This window comes from Culex quinquefasciatus, chromosome 2 (assembly GCF_015732765.1).
Source record: "Culex quinquefasciatus strain JHB chromosome 2, VPISU_Cqui_1.0_pri_paternal, whole genome shotgun sequence".
In the NCBI taxonomy this organism is placed as follows: domain Eukaryota; kingdom Metazoa; phylum Arthropoda; class Insecta; order Diptera; family Culicidae; genus Culex; species Culex quinquefasciatus.
Window position 1 is genome coordinate 89,370,041 of NC_051862.1, and position 9,968 is coordinate 89,380,008.

At 36.3% G+C, this 9,968-nt stretch overlaps 1 protein-coding gene across 1 annotated transcript in view; it reads left to right on the top strand.

The window, feature by feature from the left end:
* LOC6034268 (microtubule-actin cross-linking factor 1, isoforms 1/2/3/5) overlaps nucleotides 1-8,901 on the top strand; it is a 104,262-nt gene extending 95,361 nt beyond the window's left edge. The window contains 3 exon segments of the mRNA XM_038257215.1: nucleotides 2,320-2,619; nucleotides 2,761-2,820; nucleotides 7,070-8,901. Coding sequence (XP_038113143.1) covers nucleotides 2,320-2,619; nucleotides 2,761-2,820; nucleotides 7,070-7,217 — 508 coding nt within the window. The 3' untranslated portion in view covers nucleotides 7,218-8,901.
* Nucleotides 8,902-9,968: the final 1,067 nt, after the last annotated feature.

Here is a 9,968-nt window from a genome sequence, read left to right on the forward strand (position 1 = left end):
CTACTTATTTTTCCTGTCATTCTTGACGAAAGAGCCTACTTTTCTGTACCAAAAATAACAGAATCGAATAGCAACACTTTTCAAAATAAATCCTGAAAAGTTCTACTTTTCAGCACTGAAATGGGTGCTGAAAAGTTGAACTTTTCAGCACTTGTTTTGAAAAGTAACTTTTTTTCAACATTTTTTTTACTTAAACGATTTATTGACAAAATACATGAAAATTTTACTTAAAATTTCACTCAATGAGTGTTTTTCGGAATTGCAAAAAAAGTTGTATGGAACTCGTTGCAAAACTTGATTTTTTCAGCACTCTTCGTATTTATCCAACTCGGTGAACCTCGTTGGATAAAAGTACGACTCGTGCTGAAAAAATCCTCTTTTTGCACTTGTTGCATAAACTACTAACAGTTTTTTGCTATAAATAAAACAGTTTTTTGCTTTACTGAAAATGGATAGGCACACTATAAATGGTTAGGCGCTTATACTTACATCAAACCCTACGTAATGTACCACCCCCGGCCGAGTTAAAATGCGTAACCGGAAAAGAAGGTGTGCATGCCTGGCACGAACACTCAAAGCGTGTTCTAGCGTGCTGCTCGTACTGACTCAGAGCAAGGGTGAGATGTAGGTGTAAGGGCAGTGCGTGTTCGTCGGGAACCTGGTGCATAAGATCGGTCAAGGCCCGTTCTTACACTGAAAATTGCGAATTGCGAATTGCGAATTGTTGCATAAACTACTATTTTGCAATTCCGCCGTGAAACTACTTTTTTCTGTCATTCTTGAACGACGAAAAAGCCTACTTTTCTGTACCGAAAAAACAGAATCGAATAGTGACACTTTTAAAAATAAATGCTGAAAACTTCTACTTTTCAACACTGAAATGAAGGCTGAAAAGTAATACATTTCATAAAAAAAACGGTGAACCTCGTTGGATAAATGTATGAATCGTGCTGAAAAAATCTTTTTGCAACTTGTTGCACAAACTACTATTTTGGTGATAACTCAAAAGGTTAGCATTTTAGCGGCCTGCTATGTTCTGGAAAGTTGTTTATAACATAAAATTACACATTTGCCGAAGACATCAAAATGTGTTGATCCTTTATTGAAGAGTTATAACAATTTTTAAGTGATTTTGAGCCTATTTTCAAGTTGTTTTGTTTTTAAAATGGCGCATTTTGGCGCGAAACCAAACAAAGCATATAAAGATACACACTTTCAAATACATTTCCCCAAAATATCTCCTTGTCTTTCGGTGTCTGTTTTTGGATATCTTATATTGAATTTGACAGTTTTTAATTTATTTATCAAATTTATGCGGAATCATATTGAAAACGGGGTTATTATCGATAAATGAATGGGTCAAATAATTGATGTTTTTGGTACATAATATATTGTTTATGAAAAAACTCGCAACAAACTTTCTAAAATGACAAAATATTATGGTAAATGTTTAATTTCAATGATTTTTTTTTTATTTTAGCTTATATTATTTTTGTTTTCATTTATCATTTTAAGAAATTTTTAACTAATTTTGTAATATTATTTTTCACCGAATTCGGTATAATTTTAACGATTTTGCAACTACGATTTCGGTTCTATTTACCCAAAATTCGGCAGTATTACAGCTTACAATCGATTTTCAGTCAAATTTGTCCATTTTGACTAATCTTCAACGATGTTTCAACAATTGGTTTGTTTGATTTTTAATAGTTTTTTTTCTGTCATGACAGTTCGTCACTTTTTAGTGTGACTTTGTCGAATCAACGGTGTACAAACTAAAATAGGCGTCATACAGCGATGACGTAACATTATTAGAGAATTTGTGATTTGAAAACTTTTCTTGGTGCTCTTATTTTGATCTATAAATTGATTACTTGAATGATTCAGATTCAGAATAAGGTGTTTCCAAAGTCCCATAAAAAATGGGAAAAACTTCAACAACGACGTGCCTCATCAACACTTTGACAGTAAATTACAGCTTCTAGAAAAAATAGAGCATATTCTTTAAAAATTGGGATTGTAAATGAGTTGTTGAAAAATTGTTCCTGTAAATACTACAGGTCTACGCACACATTAGAAGCTGTAATGCAACCATCATAGTGCTGATGAGCAAAAATTGGATCCCAATTGGTCTTAAACAATATGATTGATACCAACAAATTCAAAATTCTACCATTTTTACTGACCCCACGTTTACCCCACTTACCCACCCTCATTTCCACGAACGAAACAAAACCAAAACAGTGGCTGTTGCTCACACCCAACTACCCCATCATCTGCGCACCACCACCACCACAACCATGCCACGACCACCCACAGATCTCAGATGACGCCGGGCGGATCGCGGGCCAACTCGCGGCCAAGTTCACGACCGGCGAGTCGAGCCGGTTCGAAGCCCCCGTCGCGGCACGGATCAACCCTGTCGCTGGACAGCACCGACGATGCCACACCGTCGCGAATTCCCACCCGGAGGATAACCAGCACGACGACCCCAAGGCCATCGCGGCTTTCCGTTGGATCGACCAGTACGAGTGCGCGGGGAACGACCACGACGACGACCCACACGAATGGCGTTTCTTCGAGGACGGCATCCGGAGCGGCGTCTCCCGCACCAACGAGGTAAGAACGCAAGAGTTGGAAGTTTGATCGTGGTGGATGATTAAGTTAGAACAAATACTAAGAGCATTTTGAAAACAATTAAACACAGATCGCTTTAACCATAATTAATCGCCTAATTCTAACCCACTTTTTAACTCCTAGAAACGGTGGCATGAGTCGTTCATCAAGCATACCAACACTAATCGGACTACCAAATAGCAGGTAAATATCGAAAAACAAGCACTCATCTCTCTAAAATCATACAAACGTAGTTGAGCTAGTTGAACAAATCAAACCTAAACAAAAAAAAATCTTAAATCTCTAATACGACTACTCTTAACCAACCAACCCTACTATATTGTTTCTGCTAGCCAACGCTCACGGATACCAGTCAGACAGACGTCGAACGTCTCGAGCACTTCGTCAGCTACGGGGTAATAATTTGTGCTCTTTAAATTTGTTGTTTCCCCTCAAATCCGACAAATTTGTGTGTTTCGTTGAGTTCTGATTTTGGTTTGAATTCATTTCAAAGAAATTTTGTTTTTCCGTTACCTTTTACCCATGGTTTCTGTTTCGTCATCAAAAAAAGATCAATACCCATTTAGTTTCGCTTGAAAAAGATTTGGTTTTCGTTTTTGAATTTTTAGCGTTTGTTCTTCATTAGCATTTTTAGCTCCATAATTGCGTCAACCAGTGGAATGAAAGCTTCTTGTTTCAAAAGTACATTACGCAATTCATAAATATATACAAACATGTCATATATTTTCAATCATTTTCGAATGCTTGCAAGAAATGCATGTTACCTACTGATATCACAGGGTGCCCGGAAAATGAAAAAAAAAGTTTCAACCCCTCGCTAAACTAGCCGAATGCTTGTTGCGAATGCTGAAGAATTGTTTAGCCTATTGGCCATAAAACAATAAATATTTTACAATTTTTAATCGGTCAAAACATGTTCCACTAGGGTGAGAATGGTTGTATGGAAAAAATAATGTTGTCGAAATTTAGCGAGCACAGCAATTTTTGAGTTCCTTTTGGGGTCCTAAACAACTCCCCAAAGTTTGGGAACGATGGGTTTAGTCCTCACTTTGCGCAAAGCGATTCAATTTTCCATATAAATTTGTATGGAAAAAACCTTTATAAAATCCACGTTTCACGCTGTACTAAAACGGGATTCATATTTGGATGCTCTGGAAGGTGCTTTATAACTTTCCTCAAGAGGGTATGGTGGTATCAAAATCCAAAAAAAAAAAATGTTTTCCCATACAAATTCCCATAGAAAATTGAATCGATTTGCGCAAAGTGAGGACCAAACCAATCGTTCCCAAACTTTGGGGAGTTGTTTAGGACCCCAAAAGAAAATCAAAAATTGCTGTGCTGGAAAATCGATTTTGATATTACACCCTAATGTTCCACGTCTAAACGTAGCATTGACTAATATTTTCTGGACAACCCACACTACCGTTCTATGCATACATGCAGGAAAATATTTTGTAGTTTCAGCCTGTACGAGGTTTGATTCAACAAAAAAATGTTGAATTTAATCATCAAAATTTTACATTGAAAAAAAACTTAGATTTTCTCAATTCTAAATTTTTGTTTTGTTTTGAAAAAGTAGCTTTGACGATTCAACAATAATCATGACAAATTTGAGTCTATTTTGATTGTTTACCGAGAAGACAACAAAGCTGATAATTTTCTAACAAGAGCGAATAGCGACATATACTGCACTATCAAGTGACTGTTTCGAAAATTCTCTTTTCAAAATCTCTTCTTTCATTTTCGTGTAGACGTCAAATGCACAATATTTAGCAGATTATGCTCTAGTAAATACATAAATACCAACAGATACAGAACATCCAGTGAGTGCCTGGAGTTCAGAGGTCAGAATTTAAAAGCAGGAACTAATTGCCCTGATCAGTTCAGCTAAGTTAAAGTGTTTACAATTCACTTATACAGCAATTCCATTTGAAAAGAGCCTAAACCGAACAAAATTTGTCTGGAGGTTCCTAGGCCAAAATAATTAGACCCGCATTATTTTGTTTGGCCATTAGGGTGACCTACAAGCTACAACAAAAATGGCAATTTTCGTCATTTTTAGCATAAACCACATTTTTCAAAAAATTATAACTCCACGCCATTTCAACCGATTTTAGTTTAGTGAAATGTGATAAATTGGTCTTTCTAGGAAATTTTCGTAATTAAAAGACGCATTTTTTGATACCCAAACATATATATCCATAAACCACGTGGACACTTTTTGGGTATCTGTTAACCATCCCCCATCCCCTTCGTGGACAATTGTCCATACAAAAAAACTTTTTGTATGGGTCGTGGACAATCGCCATAAGCCCCCAACCCTCCCCCAATCATCCGTCCTTTTCAATTATTTGGCTAGATTTTTCAGCCTTCAAACTACTTTTTCTTGAAAGACTTTCATATCACCTTTCATTTACATCCAAGACAACTAAAATCGGTTGAAATTGATTTTTTTTTTAAATGTGGTATTTGCGAAAATTTACACAAATTTTCGTTTTTGGGCCACCTTAGCACTGTGTAGGTCACCTTAATCACCCAACAAAAAATACGGGTCTTATCATTTCGGCCAAAGAACCCCAGAATTTTTTTGAGCCCGATTGGAGAACTTTTTTCGGTTTATTGTCTTTTCAAATGGAATTGCTGTAAAACACGAGTTCTAATTTACAAGTTTGATTTTGCGGATTTTGATTCTGAAAAATAGAAAAAAAATTAAATCAAAAAGTATTTTACTCGTGAACGATAAACATGTACAGAGACATCCGAGTTCGCTATTTGGAACGACTGACAGCTAAATAGGGAGGCTTTTTTGACTGACCGCCCGGTATGTCAGCCAACATACTTCGCAGGGCTGTGACAGCTCGAGCTCGATCATTATTTGCATCAGGACTAGGGTGCCCAGAATATGGGACTTTTTCTCAAAACCAAAATTGGTCAACATTTACCCATTGATACTCGAAGGTGAAACCTAAGTTTCTTACGGTTTGGTCTGCACGGTGCGCTACTTCCATCCAAATATTCCCAAAAGTGAGATTTTTCAGAAAAAATTAATGCTCTACAACTTTGTAGAACATACCAAAGCTGTCAAACTTGATCCAGAAAAGTTATTAGCGAATTAAAAAAATCATTTTTGTATGAAAAACATTTTTTTCACCAACTTTAGGCTCGGGTACCAATCCATTTCGCTCAAAATTTGCACAGGTGCTTAAAGTAACCCAAAAACCGTTTTCTGCTTGTGGAGCAGGGGGTCATTTTTGCTGGGCACCGTAATCAGGACACTGTGACGAGAAATTCGTCATTTTTAGGTAAAATTATATTTTTTTTCACTGGGCATAGAGCTTTGCGACGTTTCGCGTACGCACACTAGCGCACCATTTGGTTTTGCTGGCTGACAAAATTTAACCTCACTTTATTTTCGTGTACGTACACGCAATACATACGCACGTAGATTACTCTATAGAAAGCATTATTAGGCTTTCTAGGCCCAGTGAAAAAATATCATTTTACCCAAAAAAAGACGAATTTCTCGTCACAGTGTCCTGATACAAACAATGATCGAGCTCGAGCTGTCACAGCCCTGCGAAACATATCGGGTGGTCAGTAAAATAAAGCTATCTAGAAGTCGCCTCACAAAAAAACATTTGCTGGAAAGAGACCGCAAATCTAATGCAAACAAACCTCCAGATGGCATGTAAACATACTTTGAATGTGCTAGTAAATTCCTGATTAGAAAGCCTTATTTCGCATTTAGTCCCCACTCTGTACTCTATCCATAAAGGGACCATTCATAAACCACGTGGATCACGACGCGGACATTTTTTTGTGTGGAAGATAAAAACTTGAAAAAAATCTTTTTGAATTTATTATATGAATTTTGCTTCGCCTTTATTCAAGCATATCAACAACAAAAATCATTCTACATTATTTGAGAAAAATCATTTGCAATAAATATCATTGATTATTTTCTTATTTGCTTCATTTAGATAGCGTTTTTACCGTGTTAATGATTGTTTTTTGTTCTCTTGTTTGATTGTCAAGACTCATTTCCAATGTTTTTATTTTTGGAAATGCTGAAAATGTATGTACAAAAAAGATTCTTCGAGAAGTCAACACACTCGTTTCAATTTGTGAATGCAAAAATTCCATAGCAAATAGCCATAGCTTAAAAATCATAAAGCTATAAAAAACGTAGTAAAATCATTCCCGTGTGCTCCAGATAGTACAAGAGAGCACACGGGAAGTTTAAGTAAAATCTTAAAATTTGCTTTGATTCGAATCCAGTATCAGCAAACATCTTGCACGTTTTCCTCTCGTTTAGTTTAGCAATTTGCCCCAGTGCCCGTAGTTTTTCATTTTCCCCCGAAAGTTAAATGTTCTTTTAAATTGTTCAAAAATCAATTTTACTAAATAATTTCCTTATCCCTTTCATCACCAGGAAAACTAGCGGAACATCCACCCCGTCCGGAATGCAAACGCCGCGACGAACCTCGGTGGAACCGGGCACACCCGGCACCACCACACGCCCGGATCGCAGCTCGCGGGGCACCACCCCCATCGAGAAGCGCGCCCCATTCCGACTTTAAGAGTAGCCCCCCTCGAAAAACAAATAGCTAGCGAGTAAACGAAAAGCTGACGAAGACGAACGAAGCGAACAAAAGAAAACAAGAAAAAAAGTTTGCGCTAATCCATTAACAGACAAAATAGCTAAGCAGCTTAGCTGAACGCGCGTCGTCTAAAAAGAAAAAAAAATAAGGTGTACTAATCAAGTTCAAAGTATTTATTTCACTTTTTTCTTTTTTTTTTTGTTTCTTTATTTTTTTTTTGTTATTTGAGCAAGCGAAAAATGCTTATATTTTCTTCGCAAAAGGAAGAATTTAAAACGCGCGCCGCGGTACTAATCAGTGATAATGATTAGGGTTCATATTGAGAGAGTTAGAAAGAGAGCGAGCGAGAGCGAACGAGTAAGTGAGAAAGAATAATTTTCGTAAACCCACCCCCCAGTGAAAGATTTTGTAAATACTTTTAGAGAAAGAGAGAAAGGAGGGATTAAAGTTGTAGAAAGTCATTTGATCAGAGAGAACAAGAAAAAGAAACCGAGTGAGGAAAAGAAGAAAGTTTGTAATAATTCAAAATATATTTAGAGCAAGGGACTTAGTTTTTACCACAAGCCAACAACAATTATTAGCTGTTTCTCGTTGAATTTTTTGCCTAGTGTGTGTGAACGGAAGAAAGCAACCGACTTCAAACGTTGTGCCGCGAATCAAGCGTTGAAGAAATCGCCAGTTCTTCAGCGATTGATCCGCGACGGGTTACGTTTTCAGCTGTGTCAAAAAATAGCAAGAGTTGAAATGATATGATTCATATATGTGTTCAGGAGCGAATGTGTGAGCGAGAGTGTGAAATGTTGTGTTTTTTTGTTTATATTTTTAAAAATGTATATTTATTATTTATACAAAACAGATGATCGAAAATTTGAGAAGATTACACTTTTTTCTTGCGTTTCTATTCGCTCACTTGAAAGGAAAATCGCCAGTTTCCTTTTTTGGCGGACCGAATTGAAAAAAAAAAAACAAGTAAACATTTATTTTTGTTAAAGCAGCTGCTCGAGAGAGAAAGAGGGAAGCGCGCCTTTCCCGGAGAATATCACGTTTCACGGTAATATAAAAAAAGGTGTTATTCTCCGCTAGGAATGGTGCGCATCGCAGCGAAAGCGATTTTCGTTTTGTTAAAATCATTTATTTTTTTTGCAAGATTCGAGCTTGTGTGCGTGTGGATTTGTAGGAGAAATTGCCGAATAGTAGACAGAGAGTGAGAAGGAGAGAGAGGAATCCACGCGGATGGAATAAAAAAAAACACATTAAAAACGCAGTTTAAGCAGTTATTAATTCATTAACTACAAAAAAGTCATTTAGTTGTGTAAGGAGCAGAATATTAGTAGGAATAAATTTGCAAATAATTAAAACTAACTAAGAGCTAATGCTAAGCTGTTTTGTAATTGAAATTATTTTTTTTATAAAAAAAAGAAGAGAAAAAGCCGGAAAACGACAGAAAAGCAAAACAAAAATAATTCCTAGGAGCGTAACAAAAAAGAATACAACAAAAAAGGAAATCGAAAAATCCTTAAGACATATAACTTCTACTAGCTAACAAATTAACTACACAAATTTCTCAGCTATAGCAGTTAAAATTTTACTACATGTGATTGAAAAGTTTAACACGAAGAAAAAAAAATCTCCTAAAAGTAATAAACGAAAACTAGTAATCCAACGCCATTTTGTGTTCGTTGCTGAAATCCGAAAACATCCTTTATCGTATCACGTCTGTATGTGTGTGTTATTGTTGTTGTTTTTTAGTAATATCTAAATGAGTTATTTTCAAGATATTTCCAATACATTTTGTTATTTCTTGCTTCTAACAACTTATCTGATTATGGTTTTTGTAACAATAAAGCAATATAGCAATAAAGCAATAACGCAATAATGCAATAAACAATAGGGGAGGATCGCTCACCTGCTATAATTTCTAAAGAGAAGTGCGTTACGTAATAAAAGAACGCAAAGAACGAAATATCATGTATTCAAGCACCTCAATCAGTAACAAAAGTAGCTGAGCAATTCTCTTCGAAATAGGCCGATTTCGACCATTTTTATTCTATGTATTTTTTTATTTGACTCAAACTTCGTGGGGGCCTTTCATATCACCAAATATGCCATTTTGAGTCATTGGTTCATCCATACAAATCTCCATACAATTTTGGCAGCTTTTCATACAAAAACTAACTTAATCCACCTATGTGGTTGGAGCCTTCCTCACTCATTACCAACAATGGCTGTACACAAATTTCATCTATTTTTTAGATCCGGCTACAAAAAAAGTACATAAATATCACTTAAGTGGCCATATCTCGAGACAGGGTTGCCAGATCTTCAATGTTTTGGACTCGTTGGAAAGGACTTTTGATAACCTAACCAACGATGGGTCGGATGATGGACCCGGACACAGTTTACATACATTTAAGTGAGATCCGGATACATGCGAAAACATATTTTTATACATAACTTTTGAACTTCTTATCGAAACTTCAATCTGTATAAAACTCGATCTATGGGACCCTAAACCAAGTCGAATGCAACAGGTTCGGGTCAAATCTGTTCAGCCAGTGCCGAGCAACATAAGCTAGTTTGTTGGTCACATACATACATACACACACACATACACACAGACATTTGTTCAGTTTTCGATTCTGAGTCAATATGTATACATGAAGGTGGGTCTACGACGTTTTTAATATAAAGTTCATTTTTAGAGCAGGATTATAGCCTTACCTCAGTGAG